The sequence below is a fragment of the Poecilia reticulata genome, linkage group LG9, assembly GCF_000633615.1.
Source record: "Poecilia reticulata strain Guanapo linkage group LG9, Guppy_female_1.0+MT, whole genome shotgun sequence".
Taxonomy (NCBI): domain Eukaryota; kingdom Metazoa; phylum Chordata; class Actinopteri; order Cyprinodontiformes; family Poeciliidae; genus Poecilia; species Poecilia reticulata.
This window is the reverse complement of record NC_024339.1, coordinates 23,652,623-23,679,207: the sequence shown is the minus strand read 5'-3', so window position 1 is coordinate 23,679,207 and position 26,585 is coordinate 23,652,623. Positions and strand designations below refer to the sequence as shown.

The window sequence follows — 26,585 nt, the reverse complement described above, 5'->3', positions numbered from 1 at the left end:
TATGCTTTGAGCTAAATAAACATTTTTCAATTCAACAATCTTGTCATTCTTTCATAAAAGTCAAAGTTATAGGGCCAAAGCCTGAATATTCACCTACTTCAACTGTTTCTTTGCAGCTCCTTCAGATTTACTGCAGGCTTCTTTTGTGCTTTTCTGATAAATGATCTCCCTTGTTTAAAAAAACTGGCTAATCTACCTTGTGATGGTCTGATATATAAAATTCGATAATATACGCTGTAGTTTGTTGTTATGCAGTGTCAAAAGTGAAAATTCTACAAGTATACAATCATTAGAACAGAGTCCAATTCTGATGTGTTTTATTTTGAAATACCGGACCGGAAATAATGGAAGCAGTCCTGGTAGCTACGTAATCTGCCCCTGCATCTTCCTCCCAAACCTAAAACACCGAAAGGCGCTGCATTCTCCCGGCTTACATTAAGTCTGTAGTCTTGTGTTTGTTATTTTTAAGTGATGTAGAATGGCGTCAGGCTTTGGGAAGATAGTCGTCGGTACTTACGTGGAGATTAAGCGGAGTGATGGTAAGTTGTCACTCTGTCCGCTCTTTTTATCTTCTTCTTGTCGGACTTAGTTGTTTGGGGATCTTTGTTGCTGTGGGTCTGTTGAATATAGCAACCGTTGTTCCCCAGCCTCGGCCGCAGAGCCTAACGTTTGCTTTAGCATTAGCCACATCCAGACGGAAACATAAGCCGCCAGGACAGGTTGGGCGGCGAGTTTCAGCTCGGCCTTGGCATTTGAATGGAGTAGGCTTATCTTTGTTAGCAAACGTCTGGATCAATTTAGGACATTTTTGCCGCACCTGTAAAATGTTATCGTTTAATAACATCAATAGAAGAAATAAAAAAATCATAATATATCTGTAAATTACGTGTGTTTTTAGAGCCATACTAATGTATTTTGATAAATATTTATATTTAGGCAAGCTAGGCTTGCTAACTTATTATCGTTGCTGAGAGCGGCATTAGCTAGTTGTTAGCCTAACGGCTAACTGGGCTGTTTCCCGGCTTCATCAGTTACTGGAGTCAAACTTAAGCTCTTATTTTATAAAATCATCTCCCATTTTGGGGTGTCATATTTATTTAACGTTTTCTTTTTAGGTCAAAAATTATCCGGTAAGCATGCGAATTCGTTGTTATTGGAAACATTACTGATCAAAAGTAAAATAAGGCATTCCCTAAACGTTGTCATGCCATGTTCAGCACTGACAAGACAATAGACAGGCGTATTCTCAGGACACACCTGCTTTTAACATCTAGATCAAAAGTGACGACAGTGCCTTTAAAAAGCCGCATTGAGTAAGATGTTTCTTTTAAATAAGCAGATCCAAGTCTTGCCACAACACCAAGATGAAATCAAACAAAACCTTGATGCAGTCAGTGAACGGAACTCCTTGGCAAACTTTGCTTTCATAATTGAAGTCTTTATTTCTCCATTCATCTAAGACATTTTCTCTTTTCTGATAGGTTTTGAAGAGAAGGGGTAGTATATGTGACTGCTTTCTGCTAGTAGCCGTTGTGTCCAGAGCAGGGATTGCCCTCTCTCTGAGGGTTTGTGGCAGGGCTGGTCCAGACTAGAGCCAGATTCAGGCTATTAGCCACCACCCCATCTGTTCCTGTTTCTGCCAGGACTCTCGCTTATCCACCCCTACTTTATTTTCCGCCTCATGTTGATTCCTCATATAAGTAAGACTGGGAAATAAAATAAAATAAAAAAACAGGGATGCCATGGAAGTAACTATTTATTGTTAGTTTATTAGTTGGTTTATATTATTATTTTTTTAATAAATGTTAAAGTACATTACATGATCTTATCAAGTATTGGCCATTCTTTTATTATTACAGCTTGCACTTTTAAGCACTTTTTTCAATTTGATGAAAATCAAATAAAGGAAGATGTGCAGCAATTCTAGACTGCATATTTTAATAATAATATCACTTCTTTGTGAACTCTGAACTCTTGAGTTCACCTGAATACCTTTTGTCTCTGTGGCTACACGGGGATGTGATCTTTCGGTTTTATTTCTTCCCGTCGCTGTTGACTGGAATGAATACTGCAGGTACCGCGGTGCTAAATGGTAGCGCCGGGCTCATCAAGTCTGTCTGGCTGGCAGCAGTTCTGTGTCCTGCCAGATATCATCGTTGTTTCCATTCCAGCTTCGTAGTGGAACATCGACTAGGCCGTGTGATTTATCTTTATAAAATAACTTTGTCCATACATTAAAAATCTATGTCACATTGCTAGAGCTCAGATGCTTCCCAGAAGTTGTGTACAGAATACAAATAAGCACTATTTGTATTCAGAATAAATGGAATACATTCATTTCCTCTTAAAATGAATAGAAATGACACTAATGCACAAAATAAAAATGACTCTGCAACTCGTATCAACGAACTACCTTATGTGACATCAAAAGAGATGTAAAAAAAAAAAAGTTTTTGAATGGGTAGATTTAGTTGCAAATGAGGGACAAGCTACAGCAGAAAAACAAAACTAATTAACCGGCACCATTATTTTCAATTTTCCTAGTCACAGAAAATACATGCAAAGGGTTTGATTATGTTCAAGCTCTGCATCTTTAGCTTAAATAGAAACAGGTTGAAGATTTTAAAATTCATCATGTGCTGCTTCCCGGCCTCGTATCCGGAGCATGCAGGTGTACAACGTCGCTCAAAGAGCATACGCTGTGCGCTTGATGCTCTTCACATGGTGACCAGATGAATAAAAAAGCAGCACCGATGTACAATCAGGTCACAAAGGTGGAAAACGACGTCACTGGTTATAGATCAAACACTTTATATATCTACTTTTCAAACTAATTCTGCATGCATTCACTACATTTTTGTGGTTATATTGTCTTCCTCGTAATATTTGATTAGAATTTCTTTAGTCTATTCATTTTTTTTGTTTCATTAACAATATATAATAACAGAAGGAGCGCCCTTAATCACACACATGCATAAGTATAACAATATTTGGGGTAGTAGACATACTAAAAATAATGAGACGTGAAGAACAAAACGAGCAACGTTGTTTTGTTCTTGCATTCTAAGGAGAAAGAAGAAATTATCCTGTTTTTACTGGTCGATCTTTTCTCCTGTCCTCATCTATAGTTATAGAAACAATATGTTAAAAAGTGACTCATGTCGACCAATACCAATGTAAATGGTAATATATTGTGCATCCTAGTGATGGGTTCACTGGAAGGCATGTGTTTGAAGACAAAATGTTTTTCACTCACTACAGATTTGTGAGTAAAAAAAAAAAAAACGTACACATTTCTGCTAACAGGTTGCACAGACTTCTTGAGTGCAGCCGAGTTAAGTTTTCTTCTGTTTATGACAATCACCAGGCTTTGGGTTTGCTTTATATACACATTGTGTCTTAAACATGTAAAACTTTTATTATAAACGAAATAAAATCGACCCTATTTTTTGTTTAACAAAGAGATGAAGTCCTGTCACATAGAGTAAAGGCAGCTCTTCTTGATGGCTGTTCAAACATGTGCTGAGTTTGGAGGAGACGCATTGATTTGTGGGAAATTTATTTAAATAAACTTCTTATCTATCTAATCCAAAGGACAGTATCATATATTGGTTAAAGTGTTTTAGATTTTGATGCATAAATTTTGCAATACATGTTGTGACAGAACACTCGCCATCATTGGTAATAAAATGCATCGATATTATAGATGTATGGTCTGATTTACAGAAGAAAAACATAAATCATGTCAAAAAACAGCTTTGGAGAAAGAACCAGGCAACAAGTATTTATTTTATATAGTAAAACTGCAAAGCTGAGTGAATTGATCTTTTTTCTTTTTTTTTTTTCTAAACTTTTTCACCTTTTGCCAAACTCATCCATTTTCAGGCATCCCAGTGGCTAATTGTTGAAAAACGCCTCAAAGTATTAAACATTCAGGTCAGCTCAACTGCCTCCTCTTCCAGGTGACCTTGGCAACAGCAAAGATAAAAAAATCTGAGTACTTAAGTCAATTTCAACTTAATTTATAAAACGCGTAACATAGAAAAAGTGCATCAAAGCGCTATTCAGTGATGATTGAACACAACCAAGAGCAAACAAAAACGATAAAAAATCTGAGGGATAAATATGAGAATAAAACTTAACATATTTATTACATAAAAGAGAGGGATAAATATAAAAAGATACAGAAAATGAAATGTTGATTCAAGTTACTGCCAAGTCAAAAGTTTGACCCCGGTGTTACAGAGTCGACTTATTGTTGTTCCTGCCGATAATATGGGGCCAGACAATTGGGAACCTTTAAAACGGCAATAAAATCCTAATCAATCCTGTAGTGGACAGGAAGCGGGTGGAGCGAGTCCAACACGGGATTTATACGTTCCTACTTCCTGTAAGTTGCCTCATTAAAAAAAATGACTAATCAATGTTTGCATTCAGAGAATTACAGGAGTCTGAACATGTGATAAAGGCACGAGCGAAAACCACTGGCAAGACTACTCAGACTGCTCAACTTGATATTTTTTATTTTGTTGTGCTTATTATTATTTGTTATACTTCTTAAAAGTTTACGTTACTCAAGATTATATTTGAAGCACGTCTGCTGGTCCTCACTATCGCACACTTGGTTTTCACAGCGTCCAAAGTTTTAGGAAGGTGTGTGTTTTTCAGTGAAAGTGTTCCAGGCAGAGACGGAAAGCAGTCGCGTATCTTTGTCGCTCAGGCTGGAAAAGCAGCAAAATATCATTTAAGGTAGAACCTCCTGTTAAGGTTACTCACATCTTCCCCAGTTTGTTTCAATCGTATATGTTAAAAATGCAGAAATTGTATTTAGAAAGCAGATTTCTAGTCCCCAGTAAACAGAAACGGGGGTGTGGGGGGGTGATTACAAGTAGATCTTTTTTTTTTACTGTTTTGAGAGGAAAATAACGAGGGCATGTTAAATCAGTCGGACCTACAAGACTTGGGAACACCGAAAACATCTTCGCTCGCTGGCTTCTGAGCTTTATCTGAATAATAAATAACTGGAACACGGTGTTTCCTGGGGCTGAGAGAGGGGAGCTTACAGCGTGCTGTCACATCCACAGAGGCGAGGAGCAAAGCGGCTCCTTACAGCTGTTCCTGTTCCACCACAGACAGACAGAGGGGGCGGAGAGAAGCCTGTGGCCCGGCAGCAGCTGGGCTCTGCTCCGTTATCTGTGGCTCTAATTGTTGTTAATCAGACACTCATAAGCTGAAAGAACTGAAATTAGCCCCAGCTTGTTTTCCTGCTCTCACATGACAGCGGCCCGCCGCGCATAAAACGCACTCCTCTGTCTTCTATTAGGTTAAAAATAATTATTAAACTTGTCTCAGGATTAAATTTGTTTCACTTCACACTCTCGTTATTTTTTCACTGTCCGTGACTTCGACTTTCCCGGTAATAACATTCGCAGAAGCACATCTATCCAGAGGTAATCAAACTTTAGTGTAGATTTATAATTAATATTTGATACCAGAGGAAATGCAGGTAAATGCTTTACCTTTGACCCAACTTAAACCATAAGCCCGACTTTGTCTTATGATTATTACTCTTTCCCATTTTTCCCAGGACGTATACATCAGGCAATGGTGACGTCTATGAATGAGGACAATGAGAGCGTCACAGTGGAATGGATAGAAAACGGGGACACAAAAGGGAAAGAGGTAAAAGCACCACTTTACCAGCCATTTATTGCCTCTCAGAGCCGTGTCCCCAGCAGGCTCTGACTTTCCATTGCGATGAATAATGCATCCTGAGGCATTCCAGTGCTGCCAGGATTATGCAACTTTCTTGCACGTCCTGAGATCCCACTGAACGTCACCTTCTGCATGTAAACCTGCAAATCCTGTTTTTTATTTTTAAGTTACGGGTCCATCATTTTTAACTGGAGGGCTGTTCTGTTCGTCAAGTACCCGGGATGTTTATCGCAGTGAAATGTTTTCACTGCGAATTCAGAATGTTAGTTCTGAATTAAGTGTAATTTCAGAACTAACATTTTTATTGTCCTCGTCTTTTGTTTTTCCTGTTTATTCCTATTTTTTTCATAACCATTTAACTCTAAAAAAAAAAAAGTTAAATTAATCCATGCAAATAAAGTAGTTGAGTATGTTAGTATTCATGTGCGTATTCTGTAAAAAGAAGGGTTTGTTATGTCTGTGGAAATGTGTCCAAACACATCAGATATTTTATTTTTCTATCCTTCGACTAGAGACACGACTCACACAATCAAACTGAGGTCCACTTTTTACATTTGGCTTAGTTTTAATTTTATTTCTATTTTTGTGCTTTTATGTACGGAAGAGGATTAGGGCCACTGGAAAAAAAAAAAAAAACAGTTCTGACTTTTTTATCAGAATTCTGACTTTAATCTCAGAATTCTGACTTTTTTTCCTCAGAATTCTGAGATTAAAGTCAGAACTGTTTTATTTTTTTTCCAGTGGCCCTAATCCTCTTCTGTATTTATGTGTATTGTATTAAAGTAATGTGTTATTGTACACTGTCAAAAAAATTAAATAATTGGCATGTGCTCATCTAGGCTAAACATGTACTGTTTTTTTGTACTGTAGATCGATTTGGAGAGTATTTTTGCACTTAATCCAGACGTAGCACCAGATGAGGAGATTGCCCCCAGCCCAGAGACTCCTCCCCCTCCCACACCCACATCTGCTAAAGTCAACAAAATTGCAAAGGTAAATATTGTAACACCAAATAAAAAACAAACAAACAAAAAAACCTTTAGTACAAAATATTCTTATTTTCTGTTAAAATACTCTTTTTGCAGCTTTGCAATCACTGTTGCAGGGCCTAACAACATTTGTTTGTGGATATCCAAGTGTCATTTGGATAATTTTGTGTAGTCTTGTTTTGGAGTATCTAATTTATTTATTTAATTTTTTACAGAACCGGCGGACGATAGCACCTACTAAAAATGAAACTCCTTCCAAGGACAACAGAGGTTTGCTTCAGACTGTTAAACTGCATTTATGTATAACTAGTGGAAATACTTAACCGCATATCCAACTGTGTTTTAAAGAGTCGCTATAAAGTTTTAACATGTTGTATACATGTATAACTCGTGTCTCAAAATGTTGTCAGACCATTTGAAAGTTTTGGATTGAATCAAGTGATTGGAATAAAACTTTTTTTTTTTTTTTTTTTTTTTTTTTTTTAAACACAGGAAATGTAAACGCATAGATTTATTTTGTGACTTTTTGCTCTTAGCGATTCCGACTCGAACCAGACCGCTACAGCCTCAGCAGCCGGATCCGGCTCCACCTCCTCCAGTCCAGCAGCCCACTCAGCTTCAGACGCAGCAGCAGCAACAGAACGGTAAACGGACAAAGCAGAACGGTTTCCCATCCAGCACAGTTTTCTCTCATTTTGCCAAAAGCACTTAATCACTTCTGCAAATGAAATGTGTTGCATCCATTTGTATTTTAATCAAAAACGTTAAGACGCTTTCTGGTTATGGGACAGAGCTTAATTCTTCATATTTTATCGATCACATTTATCACAGAATCCTCACTGATGTCCAGAAAGGAGCTTGGACAGCTGTGTATGTATCTCCTGCTCGTTACCCCGGCCCTCAGTGCTTCGTGGTGATTCTGTTAGTTTTCCCCACTAGAACCTGAGCGTGCTGTCGGGAGCTGTGGTGCGGAGATGAAGCAGCACCACCCAATCCGTGCCTCGGTTAAGCTTTCTGGGTATTAGGGAGCAAAACGAGGACATCAGTGCTGCTGTTTGGCTGCGCTGATTTCTGCTGAGTCACACACATGCACACATGGAGAAGATGCTTGTGTCGCACTGTTAGACTTCAAAAACACAAAATCTTACCAAGTATTTTCCGTCTGGTTTCTCGTGCAAACATCTTAGTAGAAGTAACTTTTCATCAAGTAATAGGAGGTTGTTTTAGGTCAGTAATTCCTTAATATTGATGAGATAGAACTGGTCACGTGTGACATAATCTGCCGTTGGAACATGACAATTCTGTCATACAAGTTACATTATGGAACTTAAAACAAGCTCCTATATTTTTGCTAAAAAGTTAACTGGAAGTTAGTTTTGTCTTATTTCCAGTGTACTATGATATTAGCAGTAGTAACTAGACCAAAACTCTTTAATATTTAGTGTTTTTGCAGTGAATTCAGTTACCTCACTGAAAGTGCTCACTGTTTGGACTCGGAGGAAGACGGGACCCCCCCCTCCTCTGTTTTGCTTCTTTACCCATCAGCCTCTTTTCCATTGGTCTGAATAACTGGGCGACGCGTGGTGCTGCACTCCTCTCCGACTTTCTTGTCCTGGTACTGACCCAGCTCATCATCTTCTCGCAGATTAGAGCAGATTATTAATCCTCCTGCTCTCATAGTCTAGGTTTAGTGGTACTGGAGCCAGCAGGGGGGCCAGCGCAGTATCGCAGCTTGAGCCAACCAGTTGATCACAAACTGTTTTTTTTTTTTTTTGGTCAAATTTGAAGTGTTTTTTACTCACATTTCTCTAACATGTATCCTGTTGTGGTTACTAATTGTTTCTGATTGATCTGAAGCAACACTAATCAGGCTGGGAGTTTTGGGTAACAGTCAGGTTGGTCTCGTGTTTATTGAGACAGTTTTATTTAGCATAAGTTATGAAAGAATGGAATAAAAACGAAACATTCTTATTGCTTCCAGTTCTTTTGTGTCTGATAGAACAGATTAAAGGCAGACGTAACAAGAGAAGGCTTTTGGACTCTCTGAAGGCCTTTTGTTGGCTACGAAGAGAAAGCAGCTAGTGTTTAATGGTGGAAACACGGTGTGCCAGCCACTGCACTGTCACTCTTCAGCTTTGCTGTGCAGGGTTTCCCTTTAGTTTTGTGAATGCCACCAGTGTGGAAAAAGTGGTGAAATAAACAAGCCACTGATGCGTCGTTTTAAAACCGGAGGTGTTGCCGTTTCTTCTTTCCCAATGGCAGCGAGAAGGAAGTCGAACTGCGTGAAGGAGGTGGAGAAGCTGCAGGAGAAGAGAGAAAGGCGCCGGCTTCAGCAGCAGGAGCTCAGAGAGAAACGAGCTCAGGTGCAGCAGCGTTCAATCAGTTTCCTGCAGACAAAAATGACATTTTATGTGTAAAGCGTTTTGTTTTTGTTTTTTTAAATTCCTGATCTCCATGTTGTTTTCCAGGAGGTGGATACCACCATCCCCAACTATGAGATCATGTACATGATCCGAGATTTCCGGGCCAGCCTGGACTACCGGCCCCTGACCACTGCTGATGTGGTGAGCAGAAGCCAGAGCTGCTGCTGCTGCTTTTTTGTTTGAAAGTTGCAGGTTGTCGATAACTCATTTAAAATCTTTATCTCTTCCTCCTTGTAGATCGAAGAGCACAGAATATGTGTTTGTGTGAGGAAACGTCCACTCAACAAAAAAGGTGCGGCCGTAGTTTAGAGCGAACCAGTCCATTTTCTTCCACATTACCGTTGCAAACTTCAGCGAACTTTATTGGAGTTTGATCCAATAAAATCTGCAGACAGGACCACTATTAGTTGTGCACTCATAAAATCTTCATGGAAAAGTGGGAAGAAGAGGTTGCTGTGGTCAGATGAGACCAAAGAGCAACTTTTTCCCCTTCCTGAACCCAAATTATATCCACAGACTTAGCAGCTGTGTTGGGATGTTCTCATTTTTAATACATTATTTGTGTGAAAACTGTCATTATCATATCAAGTATTCCCTATTTTGTGTTTAATTCCAACAAAACACCCGTGGAAGTGAGAATCTTTGACGGATGTTTGCAAGGCGCCGTTCATGCTGCTGCTTTCTGCTGGCTTCCAGAGCTGACCATGAAGGACCTAGACGTGATCACCATCCCCAGTAAGGACGTGGTGATGGTCCATGAACCCAAGCAGAAAGTGGACCTCACCCGCTACTTGGAGAACCAGACGTTCCGCTTTGACTACGCCTTTGACGACGGCTCCAGCAACGAGATGGTGTACAGGTTTGTGAAGAAGTGTGACGTCCAGCTCTCCGTGTGTTTTGTGCGTGTCCTAAAAGCGGCTCGTCTTCACTGACGTCCGCGACGTTGTCTCATCCTGAAGGTTTACTGCCAGGCCTTTAGTGGAGACCATTTTTGAGCGGGGCATGGCCACCTGCTTTGCTTATGGTCAGACAGGCAGCGGTAAAACACACGTGAGTTTAAAGCGGCGAGAACCTGTTCGAAAAAGAAACGTTTCGAAGAACTTGGACGGGATATTTAAGTGAGATTTGTTCAAATGTTTACCGTGTTTTAGACGATGGGAGGAGACTTCTCTGGGAAGAACCAAGACTGCTCTAAAGGAATTTACGCATTAGCAGGTAAGCACGAGGCATCTTTGAGCACTCATTTTAATCCTTTAATTGATTAAACGAAACAAACTTGGACTGTTTTGACATCAAACGGATTCAAATGTTGCGTTTCCTTTTGCGCAGCCCGGGATGTCTTCCAAATGCTGAAGAAAGCCAACTACAAGAAGCTGGATCTACAAGTTTATTCAACCTTTTTTGAAATCTACAGTGGAAAAGTAAGAGCTGTTTAACGGTTTGCTGGACCGTCCTGCGCTGCCCAAAAGCTGACTCTTGCGTTTGCATCTCCAGGTGTTCGACCTCCTGAATCGTAAAGCTAAGCTGAGGGTGCTGGAGGACGGGAAGCAACAGGTGCAGGTGGTGGGGCTCCAGGAGAAGGAAGTCAAGTGCACAGAAGACGTCCTAAAACTTATTGAAGTGGGAAACAGCTGCAGGTAGAGCTGGGCTGGGGTGTTGGAGGTGGAGGCTGATGCATTATGGTCTGTTAAAGGCTCCTGCAGTAAATGCGCACACACCCAGTTTACAACCACAAACCTCAATGCGTTGCTAGCTCACAGTTATGCACCACTACACTGGTCTATCCCATTCAAATACTTTGAGCTTCTTGTTTGTAACAAACCTAACCTGAAACTTGAAGGGGCAGCATTTCCTTGATCCTTTCTCGGTTTGCTTACTAGCAGCTGATCTGATGATTATCCCTACACGTTTTCTTCCCGTTTCCTCCCAGAACATCTGGGCAGACGTCGGCCAACGCTCACTCGTCGCGGAGCCACGCCGTGTTCCAGATCATCCTTCGACGGAAGGGGAAGATGCACGGGAAGTTCTCGCTCATCGACCTCGCAGGGAACGAGAGAGGCGCCGACACATCGAGCGCCGATCGGCAGACTCGTCTGGAGGGAGCCGAGATAAACAAAAGCCTGCTGGCCCTGAAGGTCCGTGGTCTGTGCGACCGTGACGCAATCATGCGTGAAATATGTTGAAAGGCTCATGCAGTTTTTTTTTTTCTTGTTTTGTTTTTTTTTCCCCCACCCCGAACGGTATTCCTCTCATTTCTTCTCGTCGTTTGTGTTTGGTTTCAGGAGTGCATCCGAGCTCTTGGCCGTAACAAACCACACACTCCTTTCAGAGCCAGTAAGCTCACCCAGGTCCTCAGAGACTCCTTCATCGGGGAGAACTCTCGCACGTGCATGGTCAGCTCGTCGTCTGTGTCCACATTGGCCGTTCTCTGTAATCCCCGTTGATCTAAATGTACCGTATCCCCACAGATTGCAACAATCTCTCCTGGAATGACGTCCTGTGAAAACACGCTCAACACGCTGCGCTACGCCAACAGGTGGGAGGATTTTAGCCTGATTAGCACTTCTACCTTCTTTACATAGTCCAGACTGCCGGTGTGTTTTCTACTGTCGGTTTGATCTGCAACTCTCTCTCTCTTACTCCTCCTCTCTCCTGCTTTCTCTCCTTCCTTCCTTCCCGCCTCCCTCGCTCTGCTCCTTTGGGCGCCGCCACTCAGAGTGAAGGAGTTTGGGATTAGTCCGTCAGACATCCCCTTCTCCCAGGGCGGTCAGGGGAGTCGCCCTGACCACTCGCCCACCAATACCTTTGAGTTCGATGACTTTGCTGCGACCTCTCCCAGCAGGTCAAACACCGCACGCTCCTCCTCCTCCTGATAAAATCACAACTCATCTGTCGCTTCACCAGCCCATCACCTTTTTTTTTTTTTTTTCCCTACTTCTATTGCATTTGCGCTTTCACTATTATTTCCAACTGGTGATTTCTGACCGTCATCACACATCCGTCTGGTCTTTTGGTTTTTGTTCTGTGTTGTCAGTAGTTGTGACATCTGCATGGCTTGCTGAAAGCTGTGAAGTCAGAATGAAAATGTGGCTCAAAGCTTCACTGTTAGCTGTTGGTAATGCAGCCAGGATGAGCTTTTTGTTTGAGCCAGCTCTCAGCAGGTAATCCCGCTCTCAGTACCGATTAATTAACTGGGTACTTATCGGTCAGGGACATGGCAGTAATCCCTCATTACCTCCATGATGCCTCGTTGGATTTTTATTAGCTTTTAAACTCTTGTTATGAAGGCTGAGACTTTTTTTTAATATATATATACATATATATCGTTGCATGGCCTTGCTACTGTAATAACCCTGTAATAATAAGCAAATAATAAATGCTTTCAACCCATAATTATTTCCATAAACTACACGAAACAGAAGCTGACCTCAGAGCAGAACTGGACCTGATGAGTCGTCTGTTTTTGCTCCCGCAGGGTGAAGGAGCTCACGGTTGACCCCAACCAGGTGTTGGAGGGCGGAAGACCCAACATCCACGCCGTCAACCAGCTGGACATTTTGGACGAGGAGTGGCTGAGCATCTCTCCGCAGAGAGACGACCTCAAACTGCTCTGTGAGCAGAATGTAAGTCCCGCAGGGAAGATCGGAGCCACAGCAAAGACGATGCGAATTCTTTAAATTTCACCTACAAAACAAACTCATTGTGTTTAGCTTCTAGACTGCCTAAGAAGTTGCACAAACATTTCTGAAAATGGAATTTCTTAAATTATTTGTTGTCGCACCAAAACGTCCTTCGGCATCTAAACTGTGATGTTTGTTCCATGTTGTCAGGTTAAAACCACAAACTGATGAGAAATGCCAGTTTTGAGGTTGAACTGCAAGGTTAGGTTCTGAAATATCTCCAGCTTTGGAAATTTCACCGTGAACCGTTTGACATAACTGTAAACCTAAAACGTAGCCAACAGGCTGCGGAGTTAGAAGCTTTAGCAAGCTGAGGTTTTGTAATCTGACTAAATGGGAATAAATTTAAGGGGAGTGTATATTATTTGTGATGACTAATTTTATATGTATGTTTCTGTGTTTCTATATGTAAATGCCAATGATGCTTTAATGTTCCAGGAGGAAGAGGTTTCTCCGCAGCTCTTCACTTTCCACGAAGCCGTTTCCCAGTTGGTTGAGATGGAGGAGCAGGTTCTGGAGGACCACAGAGCGGTCTTCCAGGTGAAAACGAGAATAAACGATCCGATTCGGCTGATCACGTTTTGATTCCTCACTTAAAAACTCTCGAGTCTGAGCCGTGTTGTCTCTGCCTGGGGGTCAGGAATCCATCCGGTGGCTGGAGGACGAGAAGGTGCTGCTGGAGATGACCGAGGAGGTGGACTACGACGTGGAGTCTTACGCCACACAGCTGGAGCAGATCCTCGACCAGAAAATAGATATCCTCACCGAGCTCAGAGGTGTGACTGCAGCATGAACACTGAAGCAGGGGGGAGAGAAAAAGCTGACTCAAGTTGTCTTTTTTTTTTTTCTTCTTCTTCTCTGAAAACAGATAAAGTGAAGTCATTCCGCTCTACACTTCAGGAGGAGGAGCAAGCCAGTAAGCAGATCAACCCCAAGAGACCACGAGCTCTTTAGAGGCCGAGGACGCTTAGGTGGCGCGTTCAGAAGCAGAACCACTAGATGTTTGGCACAACTCTGGCTGTCTCCAACAGCTGTGAAGACAAATAAAAAAGACTATTTAACACAGCAACAGACTCAACAAACTGTATTTGTTCTGATCTCTCCTAACAGGACTGACTCTGCTCTTAACTCTTATATTTCAGGAAGGGAATCGTTTTTCCTTCCATTTTAGATGTTTTTGTTTTTTTCCCCATGAAGAATGTTTAGTTTTCTTTCTGTGTACTTAAATTATTTTTTTTTCTTTTATACTTCTTTATACTTTTAGCTAAATTCTTTTGACTGGATATATGAAGAAATTCTAATTGAACTCGGAAGTTTTAACACAAAACCAGCGTTTCTGGTTCTGGCTGACATGCCTGCATGCTGCGCTCTATGCTAGTTTATCTATCCTCTGCTTAGCGGTCCTCGGTTCACATTGTGACGTCGTATTTCATTGTAAGTGATATCTTCTGTTTTACTCTTGAGTTTCTAGCGGTTGAGGAGAAACCTTGAAGCTCTCGTTTGTCTTTGTTTCCTCGTGTTCCTCAGAGGGTTTTTTTTTTTAACTGTAGCTTGCTTCGTTCGGTCTGTGCCATGTTGTCCCAATACGTGGCGACGACCGCCTCCGACATTTTCCACCCGTTTAACTGTGTTTACAAAAAGGAACTAAGAAGAACTGTTGATAAATGTATAGTGAAGACCACTGACCTACAACTGGTTGGTGTTTCTCAGCGTTTGCACTGGATGTAATGCTGGAGGGAGTTAGGAAAAAAAAAAAATGAAAATCCTGTTTCATTTGAATGACTTCTGTGACATGTTCTCCAAATAAACTGAACAACTTCCATTTTATTAATACGGACCCTCTGAACGTGGTCTGTGCTGCACAACATCCTATTTGGTCTTGGTACATTTTTATTATATTTTTGCCAAAGCTGCATGAGAAAACGAAACACATTTTATGGCAAATTATAATAAAAACATTTTTTGCATCTAAACTCATTCGGGTGCCTGATTTCCATCTCTTTGAAATGAATAATTTTTATATGTTGACTTTTATTCGCAGATGGAACTAGTGAGTCCAAACTCCTTCTAATCTTGACTCTTTCGCCCCCTACTGTCCACTTTAAGTATTCGCTGCCGACTATTTGGGAATACCATCTGTATGAGGATCGTTTGTTTTCTAGTTTAGGCAACTATTTACTAGGTATGAATGTGGCTCAGTCTGAGAGCAATCTTTCAATTTGAAGGTTGTAGGTTTGATTCCTGCTCCCCTTCAATGGTACTCCTGAGCAAGGCACTTATAGCCCAGAGTTGCTTACCAATCTGCATATTAATGTGTGGGTTTGACTGGGTGAAAGTAGCTGTAGTCTGAAGCGTTTTAAAACCAGCTCTGCAGAAATCTGCCACAAATTCATATTTAACTTAAGTATACTTTAAAATGGTCAAGATAGACTTAAAATCTCCAGAAATGTCTACAAAATATTTTTTTCTGAGCCCAATTTTTGTTTTTGAATGACTGATTAATGTACAGGGGATAAAACCGTTTTCTACCCTGATTCTAATTTTTGGTATTTTATTTAACATAAAAAATTGCTATTTTCTACGTTGTACTTTCACTTTTCTATATTTACCCAGATGATCGACACCAAGGAGCAAATCAAACTTCAGACTTTGAGAACCTGTGTGTTTAATCCTTGTATATAATATTTTCTGGGAGCATAAAAAAACCTGGTTTGATTAAAAAATGATGGATGCATATTTTAAAAACTTCACAAGGAGGAAAATGAGGAAGGTGATGCATGTGGTTTCCATAACCCTCTACGAATTGCAGTCAGCTAAACACTCATACACTTTTAAAATAAGGACAAAAAAAGGAACCAATACATCCTTATACACGATTTTAATGGTGCTCAATATGAGCTGTTTGACATGTTTTATCCAAACATTCACAGTTCTATGGCAAATCTATCCCTCATCTACGAGAGGTCAGATCAGTCAGACTGTTTCCGTCTCCATTCATAGTTCTGTCTCAGCTCTTCATGAAAAGTGGATTCCTGCAGAGTTGAACGCATGCAGCAGCCTGAGGATAAAAAAAACAATTTAAAAATTAATCTTGGATCGTGTACTCAAGAAAAATCCAGTGCAGATTTGGATCATGCAGCTTACACCATGAAGTCATCGATATCCATGGACCTGGCCCTCTTCTCGTTGAAATCCGCCTCCTGCAGAACGCTCTCGATCTTCTTGCTGATGCTGAAGTCAGCTGGGACTTCCTGTTAAGATGGAGGGATGAGTTTTGAACCGGGTAAATGAATGAAACTAGATGATCTTCACTGTTTTTTTTTTTACTCACCATGTTGTGTAACGAGCAATGGATCCTGTAGTTCTTCTCTAACAGCTGTTCCACCGCGGTAGACCTGGTAAATGAAAACACCTGTTAGATCCTCCGCTAAGGGAAACCAGCTCAAGTTTTCTGAGTAAAGCGGGTTGTCTCTCACTTAAAAGCTGCACTGAGGGTTTTGTTCTTCCGTATGAAGGCGATTCTCACCAGACCGTCCCACTCCTGTCACATTCAGAAGAAACGGTTGTATTTATGACCGAATGTTTTTTTTCTCAAAGACCAACCAGAGGCAGTAGGAGCTCACCTGGAAATTAACAGGAGGGGGAGGATTTTTTGGCTCAATCCTGACGACACTCGACTCAACTTTCGGCGGAGGACGGAAGTTATTTTTCCCCACCTGGGAGGATCGACAGAGATTCTTCCAACATTGCGTACATTGCATAATTGAAAAGCATCGCCGTTGATCTGAAGAGTTCCCTAGCCGACCTTCATGAGGTGATCCACGCGCGCCAGCAGCTGTGTGTTGATGGACAGCCTGCAGTACAGCTTGTCTCCAGGCGGGGCAACCAGTCGCATCGCAAACTCTCTCTGGAACATCAGAACGGCACATCTGCACAAAACAACACAAAGAGGAACCTTAACACTAGACAGCTGCATCTCAGCTGGAAGCTTCCAGTCATCCTGACCTGAAGAACGGTCGGTGAAGCAGCAGCTTGAAGACGAACGGTGAAGAAATCTGCACAAGCAAGTAGCAAAAGTTACACTGAGATAAGAATGAGGAAATCTGGATCATAAGCAGGAAATAAAGTGTTTACCTGATAAGGCAAGTTAGCGACACAAATATCGAAGAAAGGGAGATCTGTCTTTAAGACGTCGCCGACTAATATCTGAAGTTTGTTCTGCAAAGGCCTGTCGAAAGAAACAAAGCTTCACTTGGTCTCGGAATGGTCATGAATCTGACGATTTCTACTCTACACAGAGCAGACTTCAGCACAGACTGCTGTCCTCACTCACGTGCACTGCACTCTTTTCTGGAGTTCAGCCACCAGCCTGCAGTCCAACTCACAGGCCACCACCTGCACAAGGAGGAAATCAGAGTAGGAATTTTATGTTATAAACACAGAATCACAACATAAAACCTTTAGCATGTCGGTCAAATGTATTTAGCGCATAGCTAACGGTTCCACTATTGACAGCTTCCCACCTGAGCTCTCCTTAAAGACTTAAAAATGTTGTGAAACACATTGGATGATGAACTGAAAAGCGTTATGCGAGATGTTTTCTGAACTAACTCTTTGTTCAACTTTTCCACAACTTTCTACCTGACCCGTCTGCTGTGTTCCTCGGTCGTCTTGATGCCGTTTGCTCACTAAAACTCTCCAACAAAACCTCAGAGGCCTTCACAGAACAGCTGGGTTTATGCCGAGGTTAGATAAGGCTTTTAAAGAAGAATATACCGACAGTCTGGAATCGGGATCGACAGCAAAAGCTTTAGAGAACTAAAAACAAACATACTTTAGTTGTGCAAACGTGCGCTGCTGTATTTGATATACGATTCATTTTACACATTCTCCATCCGAATGGAGCGGGACAAAACTCTAGATGCTCACCTTCTTTGCTTTTTCCAGCAGTTTTACCGTCATGTTACCCGTACCGGGTCCAACCTCCAGAACCACATCTGTTGGCCTGAGAGCAGCCTGGAAAACAAGTTACATTATAAATCACCTCCAATCAATTACAAAAGAAGCATGTTTCTGAAGCCAGTTGAGTAGATCCATTTGCTTTAGGCTCAAACATTGCTATAGGGACACACTGGTACTAATGCTAGTCGCTGTCAAAATCAGAATAATCTCATAGTTGAGAAATGTACAGGCATGTATGTCTAAAAAATAATTCAAATATTGTGAAAAATTTCAAAGGTTTCCTGGCAAACGGTTACATTGACTGTGGACTTCAGAAAGCACAGTGGACAAACACCGGGAGATGACGCGGCACCCCGAACCACCACGGAAACACCACACTGGATTTCAACCATCATTATGCCCCTTTCAACTCTACCTCCAGACGGCAGCCTTTACTTTCATCTAAACATAAGACTTTGGACAACTGAACAATTGTCCAGTTCCATTTCTTTTTAGCCCAAGTAAGACACTAGTTGCCAATTCGATGAGCTTAGTGGCTCTTGATGCGCCGACTCCAGCCTTAGCAAAGATCCCTTGAACTCTTGAATGAATTTAAAATTTCTTCAGGTCAGTCGTTTTTGACGAGGTGAAGTCAGTGAAAGGGGGCCATCAAGGAAATCATAAATCGACTTTCAATATGTCCTAATATACCTGAATTCACACAAGTATGTTTTTACAAGTCAGTTTTTAATATCCTTTGTCAGCCTAAGTTCTGCCTTCAATATTCAGATTTAGACAGATTTGTGGCTTCAATTCTTTTTGCTCAGCAGCTGAAACACCCAATAGTGAAGTGTGTGGTTTCCTTCCACCAGGCTGAGACTCATACCTTCTCAATTATCCCATTGACGATCAACGGATTCTTCAAGATGTGCTGACCAATGCCAGTTTTGAACATGATCCCTGCAACAGACACCAAATATTTCTCATTAAGAACTCATCTGTCACACCAGGGTGTTTGCACTTTTACTGACTCAAATTTTCAGAGGTCCCAGTCAGTTTTAGGGTGAGGATATAAGGATGCACAGACCGACAGGAAAATGAAGAGGACAGATTGGCCTTTGGATGAATGGGCAGGTGGATGATGTGTGAATAGAGGAATTGATAAATGGACGAATAGACGATTACACATACAGATGGACAGAAAAATAAACGGAGCCAAGGATGTACAGGTGGACAGATTAAAGTTAGTGTAATAGATGGACACACTTGGAGAATGTAGTACAAAATAAAAGATGCTCAAACATCCGTGTGTACCTAGTTTGTACAATTTAACTTCAGCACCTTAAGACATTTATTAGATTGTTAGTAGAGAACTGAGCTTTAAAACTGTCAAATGACATGAACGTCATCTCCGTGATTAGATGTGACTGAGTGTCCTCACTTGACTGAACCCCTAAACGAAGAACTCGGCATCCCTTAAAAAATTAGGCAACATTTCAGTTCATTTTGTCATCCATTACGATCATGTAAATATCACAATTAAAGTTCTAGAAAGGAAACAACATGCCACATGTTGGTGTCCTCCAATAGTGACACAAATCTGTCCGCATTGACATAACCTCTGTTGCCTCAACAGCTGGCAGACCAATGTTTGCTAACATGCTAAAGCTAACAAGCTACTGCTCGGACAAACCTACCTTGGGTTTTAACATCTTGGTGCTGCCTGCTCTTCTTCTCCGCTTTGACCTTTGGCATTTCCTTCTTTAATTCTATTCAAAGAGCTGKAAAAATGTTTCGTGTATGTTTCTTGTTAATCCAAATTTCTAAATACTGAGTGAATTTAAACTACACTAAGGCCACACGTGTCTTCCTTTCTTCTTCTTCAATGACAGAATAGCTAAAAGTCCTGGAGCTCCTTGCTGCCCTCTAGTGGGAGCTCATGTACACTGTTTAAAAAGCAAGGAAACCAAACGGGGTTTAATAGATTTTTATTAAATAGCACAATACTAAAAACATATAACTGAGATAAATTAATGTTTGCTCTAGTCAGAGGTAGGAAAGTCCTCCAGCGTCATTACAATTTCACGAAGGTTTGGCTCATCCAGCCAGTTAACTTTACACGCCAACAGGATGCCCTGAGGAGAGAAAGAAACAGATTTAGAAACTATATGTTAATGTTACTAATGAGCTGTTCAGAGATTTTTTTGTTTTTTAGTGTGTGTAACTTACCCTGAGGACATTCTGTGCCATTATGGCCATCTTCTTATAAATCTCCAGGTTTTCTTGGCCTTTCTCCAGCACCGCTTTGTACTTTTCTGAGTCTGGATGCTCTTTGTTGGACAACAACTCCTGCGTCTCTTTCATTTTCTCATGCGTGAGTCGTTTAATCTCTACACACACAAATATCATTTAAAGTAAGCCATCGGCAACACGAATAAAACCTGCCAGAGAACTCCTGACAATTTTCTTTTTTAAGACTCAAATCTCTAAACTTTCTGGTAAAATTTTAAGTCATTGGTCATGATGCAAAACTTCAAATGAACCTTTTACACGGGTATAATGCTGTAAATACATGAACCTGTGAAAAACCACAGTTTGTAAAGATGGACGGCCACATGGACAAACATAAGAATAAACAGATGATTGAATAAATTACTAAATGATGAATGAATAAATGGATAGATGAATGCCACAACATACCCAGTCTCTCCTTCTGTATTTCTGTAATTTCATCTTGCAGATTTCTGGTCTCCTATTAAAAAGCATGAAAAACTGAGGTATGAAATTCACTTTTTTTCAAGAAGTCTGTGCCACACAACTGATATGACACAAGCCAAAACTTACTATCTGGAGCTGTTTTATCTGCGAACACAGAGCCATGCAGCGAGCACTCACAGCCTTCAGGTCTCTAAGAAAAGCAGACGTTTGTTACAAACAAAAACATCTCGGGGGCGAAACAGTAGCGATTCTGTCAAGTTACGAAGGTACTTACGTTGCATCCGGATCCGTCTGCTTCATTTTTTCTCCTATAGCGTTCCACATCTGTATTCTGAGGAACAAAACGAAGACAAATCACCGACAGAGGTTTGCTACAGTTTAAAGCTGAACGGTGGAAGGTTAGTCTCACCTGTGCAGAGCCAGGCTGCTGTTGAAATGGACCGTCTTCACACGTTCAAGCTCCGAGACGCAGTCTGGCCTGGAATGTTGGCAGTTTTTAGTTTCCTCCTAATGTTGCATCTGATTTAACTTCTAGATCCAAATAAAAGAGGCTTTAAAAAAAAAAATTACTCACAGCTCTCTTTCTGCCTGAGATGTGCTGCAGGGCCGCTTACTTTTTCCTGAGTTTCAAATCAGCTTTTTGTGAACTTGATAGCGTAGCAATTCAATAACACAGTAAAATGTCTGGTTGTGTACCTGCGTTGAGCTGCACAGTCATCTCAAAACACTGGTTCGCCATCTGCTGCTTGATTCTGAAATAATTTGAAAAAGATCAGCGAGGTTTGAATTGAGTACAATGTTGAAATATTAGGTAAGAAGAGGATACGGACCTCAGCATGTCTGCTGGTGAGGTGTCTTCCTGTGCTGGGTAATCCTCGGCAGCTGGACCCTCATTCTGGCCCACAGTCACCACCATCTGATCTAAGCTGCTGTTGTCCATCTGCGGGATGTCAAACCAACACCAACCCCAAAGACTGATAAAAATAAATAAATCAACTGGATTGAAATCAGAGAATAGATTTTAAATCCATTTCTAGTAGAATCTGCTAGTAAACTACAAACCAGGTTGTGATTTTTAGTAGGATAATGATGCAAATGCTGCGTTCAAATCTGCCAATGCAGAAACGGTTCCGAACAAGAAAAGGAGTGGGAACTATTTACCAGTGTGCTTAGCAGGATGTTTTTATATCCTGTGTTGCACCGTGAGATTGAAATACGTTACATTGATATGACTCCTGTGTGTATTAAGGTATATTTTAATGCAACTGAGTTTTCAAAGCTTGAGGATTATCCTGTTTATTTGCATAGAACTAATAAAAATATTTTTAAAATTGCCTGTTCACAATGAATGTTTACAGCGTACAGAAAGCTCATCTACACACAATTTGCCACTGGTTAAAAAAGTGTGGTTGGAGCTACGTATGTTACGAATATCCTTTAAATAAAACAGACTAGTGCATCATGAAATGTTTGCATGTAACAATTCTCGAAAAAAATTCCTGTCAGACATAAAAATGGGGAACTATTCCCCGATATCTGAATATGACACCACCATTACTACGATTAACTATTGTTATTTTAGCTTAAATATCTCACCTTAACTTTGCAAGTATCCCGAGTTGACGTTTATAACAGTGCAAATCTCACTTCGGCTTCACAATATGCCAAGCTATTATATCACAACTTAGGAATTAATAAGGTTTTACTGAAGGTATTTTAATAATTTAATTACATAAAATTAAGAAAACGCTTGAAGTGAATCCTTGCTAGCTATGAATAAGTTTGTCTTAGTTACTAACACAGCTCTTGTCCGTCATAAATTCACAATTAATGCGTCGCGGATTCTGTTTGCATGATGGCCCCTTCAAGGTCCGTCGGATGTATGAAAAATTAAACACTTTAACTATATCCTCAAACAATTTCTGCCCGAGTTTTTATTCGGTGTTTATAATTGTATCATAATTCGTTTTATTTGCAATACTGCAAAAAAAAATTCAGAGGTCTCCTTTTTCATATTTGTTACATAATTCTAAAATTTCCGTGTTTATTTAAAGCAGCTTGCTGTTTGAATCCCGCCAGGAAGTGAGTGTTGTTTTGTTTGGTTTCTGATAATCTCGAGCAAATCTTACAGCGCCCTCTCCAGGACAGAGTACAGATTTCCTCATCTCCACATTCAAAACACTTCATCAGACCTGAGCGTGCATAACCCATATAATAACCCTCTTCGTGTTTAACACGGAAAGAGATATCTAACAACTGAGTGGCGAATCCAAGTACATAAACACTTGAACGTGTTTAAGTTTGGAATCCCTGCATCCCAAACCCACAGCCCTGCACCTGCTTCATACGAGAAGCGAATGCAACATTTTCGTGTCCCACTTTGTCTGAAACTGCCAACAGCACCTGCTCCACAGAGGTATTTGGCTGTGGCACCACTCTCATTCCCTGTCCCAACGACAGGGACGGTGTCCCTAAGGACGTCATCCCTGCAGAGAAAAACACGACCAGTAACAAACAAACACTATTATTTTTAAGTCAAACTATCACTATTATTATTTAAGTCAAACCACCAAAAAAATACCAATCTCTTATAACAATTTAAACATTAAAAGGAACAGAAATAAGAGAAAGAAAATGTAAAAGAAAAAAAGAACAGTTTTATCTCTGTCCACTCACCACACACACGCAAAAGAAAGATTGAAAGAAAAAGAAAGCCTTTAAATGTAAACCACACTGTTTAGATTTGTTTTTAAAAATGAAAATGGAGGATAATTTGTCCCTCCACTTCACACTAATACATCTCTTTGTATTAGTCTATCACATAAAACGTCATTAAAATATATAGAGGTTTGAAACTGGAACATGACAAAATGTAAAAGATGAAGAGAAAATACAAAACATAAAACAATATCAGAATTAAAGGCTGGAGAGATAAGAACACATGTTGTAAAATTAACCCACATCTAATTACTTTTTTTTTTTTTTGACAATGAAACATGTTTATATAGTTCAAAGAAATGATTTTAACATGACCACATAAAATAGCTGCACCAGTAGTACTGTTGCCTTGCAGCAAGAAGGTTCTGGGTTCGATTCCCGGCCAGGGGTCTTTCTACATGGAGTTTGCATGTTCTCCCTGTGCATGTGTGGGTTCTGTCCTGTCCATCTCTGTGTTGCCCTGCGATGGACTGGCGATCTGTCCAGGATGATTGGTCTCTTGCCCGTTGAGGGCTGGAGATAGGCACCAGTGCCCCTCCCAGCCCCAATAGGATAAAGGTGTAAAAAAGTGGATGGATACATGAAATATTCATCCACATTTTTTGCATTGTGTAACAATATCTTTAAAATGTTACAAAAACTTACAACTTCATCACTTTTTTAATGCTGAGTAATGGAGTTACTACAGATTGAACTCTTGGCTGTAGAAAACTGAAACAAATATACATGAAAGCTACACGGTTTAAAAGGTTTGACATATAAAGGTTGCTCTAGTCTCTGCTGAAGGTTTCAGAGAATTACTGTCTGTTGGTGTTGCTACTTTATTTATTGTTACCGATGCTTCCTCAGATGTTAAAAATACACGCTGATTCAGGAAGAGTGTATGCTGCAGTGACTCGATACAAAACTTGATGGAAAACCTTTTAGCCTTTTCAGTAAAAAGCTGAACTGACTTCATATTTTAGTAGTTGAGATTAATGTGGATTGTCTGTGACTGAATTTGTGCACGATTAGGTTGAACTGACTATATATTTCTACAGATTAATAGATTTTAAAAGATTTTAAATAAATTTTGTTATCTTTTCTTAAATATCTTTAGGTCATTGCATGCATTTTTCAGATATTTTAGTTCATGAGAACTTCATGCTCTCAGTATTATTAATATTAGTATTTGTAGATGTTACAGTAATAAAGTCTAAGGGGCGATTCTTGTTACCTTAACAAGAATGCAGAAAAAGAGAAAGTTTAACAAATGATAAACAATAGCTTTATTAACATAAATTATTATTATTTATTTATTTTGTTTTATTTCTTTGGAGAGTCACTGAAGAACTCTCACTTAATGTTTTATGACTCACAGTGTTGTTCCGACCCCAGTTAGGGAATATGATCTGCAAATCCAATACAGGACGTCAGCGCGTCTACGTGCACTGGATACGTCGAGATTCCATTGTTGCGTTCAAATGCTTCCTAAAGAAGCCGTCTTTAATTTTAAGACGTATACTGTCGCTCAGATTTTTTAACTATAGCAACATATATAGAACAGGTGTATTTCTGATAAAATAATTCGACAAATAACCACTAACTTCTGGCTTGGTATTGTATGTGAACGAGCATTTTTTTTAACGTCAGTCCTCCATTTCTGAGAGCACTTTAATGCAGCACCATTCTGTGCAAATAATGAGAAATAACTCGGACTTGCTGTCAGTTTGGAGAAGATGCTGGCCTTTCTGACAACGCAGTTTGACAAACGCATTCATCCTACTCATGCATGTCCTCGGCGTGGTGTTTTTGAACGATGTGCCCTTCTGCTTCAGCTCTCCGCTGGTGCTTTATGATAAGAAGGGAGGTCTGGAGCCGAGGGATTGAGGATAACGGGACGCAGCTCGGAGGCTGCGGCGGCTCTAACGTTGGACTGGTGGTAAACACAAATACACTGCCGCCCGTTGTTGCCGTGTGTCCGTGTATGGAGCTAAAAACAAGGCTAGCGGCTGCAGGAGGCTGAAATAGACAGGAAGACATCCGAGTTAGAGGCAGGTGGGCCAGAGATGGGAAATGACAACGCACTGCTCCAAATCCATCCGCCCAAACGAAGGAGGGTAGCCCCGCAGGAAAATAAGTACCCCCGGAGAGAAACGGTTAATTTTGTTTCAACATTGTAATGCTCTCCGTCTAACTGCGCTCCGGGTTTTCCGCAGTTTCTTGGAAGTCTGTTTTAATTACTTGGCAGAAATGTCCTTCACTATGGAGGATAATTTAGAGTCGGGATGGGTAGCAGTTCGCCCCAATGCGTTTGAGGAAAAGGAGAAGCACAAATTTGTTTTTATCGTCGCCTGGAATGAGGTGGAGGGGAAATTTGCCATTACGTGTCACGATAGGACGGTTCAGAGGAGAAGCGTCGGCAGGGACCCTCTGGCGGAACTGACCAGCCTGGATGGGGACAAAACAAGATGGCCTGAAAGTCCCGCCAGGGATAAAGTGTCTCGGAGTCCAAGTAAAGCATGCAACCCTAAAACCAAGTCGGTCATAGCGACTAAACCGAGTCCAGTCAAGATTCCGACGGATGCAGAGATACTGGGAGAGGACGAGCTGTCCCCTTCGTTGGACTCTCTGGAGCTGGAGGAGCTGGACAGCCTGAGCAGAGAGGACTGCAGCTGGGCAGGACTCTTCTCCTTTCAGGACCTGCGGGCGATCCACCTGCAGCTCTGCTCCGTGAACTCCGTCCTGGAGCCCTGCCTGCCGGTGTTTCCGGAGGAGCCAGCCGGGATGTGGACGGTCCTGTTCGGCCCGCCGGGAGTGTCGGAGGCCGAAATGGACGAGCTGTGCCACGGCTTACAGGTGTACCTCGGCCACGCGCTCGATACGTGCGGATGGAAGATCCTGTCGCAGGTTCTGTTCACGGAGAACGACGACCCAGATGAGTACTATGAGAGTCTGAGTGAGCTGAGGCAGTCCGGATATGAAGAGGTTGTCAACCGGGCAACGAAACATCTGCAGGAGGTGAAAAAGTGTTTTTACTTTTACTGTATGTGACACATTTTATTTACGTGACAATGTAGGTGCGGAGCTATTGGGGGGGGGGGACTGGGGGGGCGGCTGCCCGATGGGGGCCCGGGTCTGGAGGTGCCAGGGAGGGAGGAATGGTTTCAAGTCGCTTTAATGTCTGATTATAGACGGAGAAAGTGCGCCCTCGCGTGTTTAGAAAGATATATATGTAATGTTAAAGTTACTGTCCCTCAATGGAATATAGTAGTCAGTCCCAGTGACTATTTTCTCCCACGGTTTAGCTAATATGCTTCCTGGGTAAAAATGAAACAGAAACGCGGCGCAACCCCTTCCCCCTCCTCTCAACAGTTCCAGCAGCGCAGGCGATACACGTACCGACGCTGACTTGTACCGCT

The 26,585-nt window shown here is 41.2% G+C and overlaps 4 protein-coding genes across 8 annotated transcripts in view; 2 read left to right on the top strand and 2 right to left on the bottom strand.

The window, feature by feature from the left end:
• Positions 1 to 337: 337 nt before the first annotated feature.
• On the top strand, positions 338 to 14,638 carry kif2a (kinesin family member 2a). 4 transcript variants are annotated; one of them, XM_008418844.2, is made up of 22 exons: positions 338 to 539; positions 5,588 to 5,682; positions 6,586 to 6,708; positions 6,920 to 6,974; positions 7,241 to 7,348; positions 7,536 to 7,574; positions 8,967 to 9,067; positions 9,173 to 9,268; positions 9,365 to 9,419; positions 9,824 to 9,986; positions 10,087 to 10,177; positions 10,279 to 10,342; positions 10,457 to 10,548; positions 10,622 to 10,764; positions 11,058 to 11,262; positions 11,410 to 11,520; positions 11,596 to 11,663; positions 11,844 to 11,969; positions 12,603 to 12,750; positions 13,246 to 13,347; positions 13,448 to 13,583; positions 13,676 to 14,638. In XM_008418844.2, exons 1-22 carry the CDS (start codon positions 479 to 481, stop codon positions 13,759 to 13,761), a joined length of 2,268 nt encoding a protein of 755 aa, XP_008417066.1. In that variant the 5' UTR covers positions 338 to 478; the 3' UTR covers positions 13,762 to 14,638. The 4 variants fall into 4 exon arrangements, with proteins under 4 accessions (XP_008417066.1, XP_008417067.1, XP_008417068.1 ...); XM_008418845.2 differs by lacking the exon at positions 7,536 to 7,574 and having other exon boundaries at positions 339 to 539; XM_008418846.2 differs by lacking the exon at positions 11,844 to 11,969 and having other exon boundaries at positions 339 to 539.
• A 1,030-nt stretch (positions 14,639 to 15,668) lies between these two features.
• Positions 15,669 to 19,632, bottom strand: dimt1l (DIM1 dimethyladenosine transferase 1-like (S. cerevisiae)). The gene is made up of 12 exons (XM_008418842.1): positions 19,446 to 19,632; positions 18,635 to 18,708; positions 17,737 to 17,823; positions 17,141 to 17,202; positions 16,942 to 17,035; positions 16,813 to 16,862; positions 16,613 to 16,736; positions 16,431 to 16,523; positions 16,284 to 16,348; positions 16,139 to 16,202; positions 15,952 to 16,058; positions 15,669 to 15,865 (listed from the first exon to the last, which is right to left on the bottom strand). Exons 1-12 carry the CDS (start codon positions 19,501 to 19,503, stop codon positions 15,823 to 15,825), a joined length of 921 nt encoding a protein of 306 aa, XP_008417064.1. The 5' UTR covers positions 19,504 to 19,632; the 3' UTR covers positions 15,669 to 15,822.
• Positions 19,633 to 19,720: 88 nt separating this feature from the next.
• cenph (centromere protein H) lies at positions 19,721 to 22,917 on the bottom strand. Of its 2 annotated transcripts, none has more exons than XM_008418841.2 (10): positions 22,063 to 22,917; positions 21,297 to 21,406; positions 21,163 to 21,218; positions 21,041 to 21,086; positions 20,876 to 20,944; positions 20,741 to 20,797; positions 20,593 to 20,656; positions 20,449 to 20,500; positions 19,978 to 20,138; positions 19,721 to 19,883 (listed from the first exon to the last, which is right to left on the bottom strand). In XM_008418841.2, exons 2-10 carry the CDS (start codon positions 21,404 to 21,406, stop codon positions 19,791 to 19,793), a joined length of 708 nt encoding a protein of 235 aa, XP_008417063.1. In that variant the 5' UTR covers positions 22,063 to 22,917; the 3' UTR covers positions 19,721 to 19,790. The 2 variants fall into 2 exon arrangements, with proteins under 2 accessions (XP_008417063.1, XP_008417062.1); XM_008418840.2 differs by having other exon boundaries at positions 21,297 to 21,440; positions 22,063 to 22,916.
• A 1,606-nt stretch (positions 22,918 to 24,523) lies between these two features.
• LOC103470411 (junction-mediating and -regulatory protein-like) overlaps positions 24,524 to 26,585 on the top strand; it is a 19,508-nt gene continuing 17,446 nt past the window's right edge. The window contains exon 1 of the mRNA XM_008418839.2: positions 24,524 to 26,184. Coding sequence (XP_008417061.1) covers positions 25,417 to 26,184 — 768 coding nt within the window. The 5' untranslated portion in view covers positions 24,524 to 25,416. The remainder of the gene's footprint in view (positions 26,185 to 26,585) is intronic.

Bases quoted from the DNA above. Each gene is read 5' to 3' on its own strand.
- kif2a (XM_008418844.2), top strand. From the start codon at position 479: ATGGCGTCAGGCTTTGGGAAGATAGTCGTCGGTACTTACGTGGAGATT. The intron at 6,975-7,240 runs GTTTGCTTCAGA...TTTTGCTCTTAG, and splicing joins TCCTTCCAAGGACAACAGAG to CGATTCCGACTCGAACCAGA. The intron at 10,549-10,621 runs GTAAGAGCTGTT...TTGCATCTCCAG, and splicing joins TTGAAATCTACAGTGGAAAA to GTGTTCGACCTCCTGAATCG.
- dimt1l (XM_008418842.1), bottom strand. From the start codon at position 19,503: ATGCCAAAGGTCAAAGCGGAGAAGAAGAGCAGGCAGCACCAAGATGTT. The intron at 17,036-17,140 runs GTGAGTGAGGAC...TTCTTTCGACAG, and splicing joins CAGAAAAGAGTGCAGTGCAC to GCCTTTGCAGAACAAACTTC. The intron at 16,863-16,941 runs GTAAACACTTTA...TTGCTTGTGCAG, and splicing joins TCGCTAACTTGCCTTATCAG to ATTTCTTCACCGTTCGTCTT.
- cenph (XM_008418841.2), bottom strand. From the start codon at position 21,406: ATGGACAACAGCAGCTTAGATCAGATGGTGGTGACTGTGGGCCAGAAT. The intron at 20,945-21,040 runs GTGAGTAATTTT...CCAACATTCCAG, and splicing joins TCTCAGGCAGAAAGAGAGCT to GCCAGACTGCGTCTCGGAGC. The intron at 20,657-20,740 runs GTAAGTACCTTC...TGCTTTTCTTAG, and splicing joins CAGACGGATCCGGATGCAAC to AGACCTGAAGGCTGTGAGTG.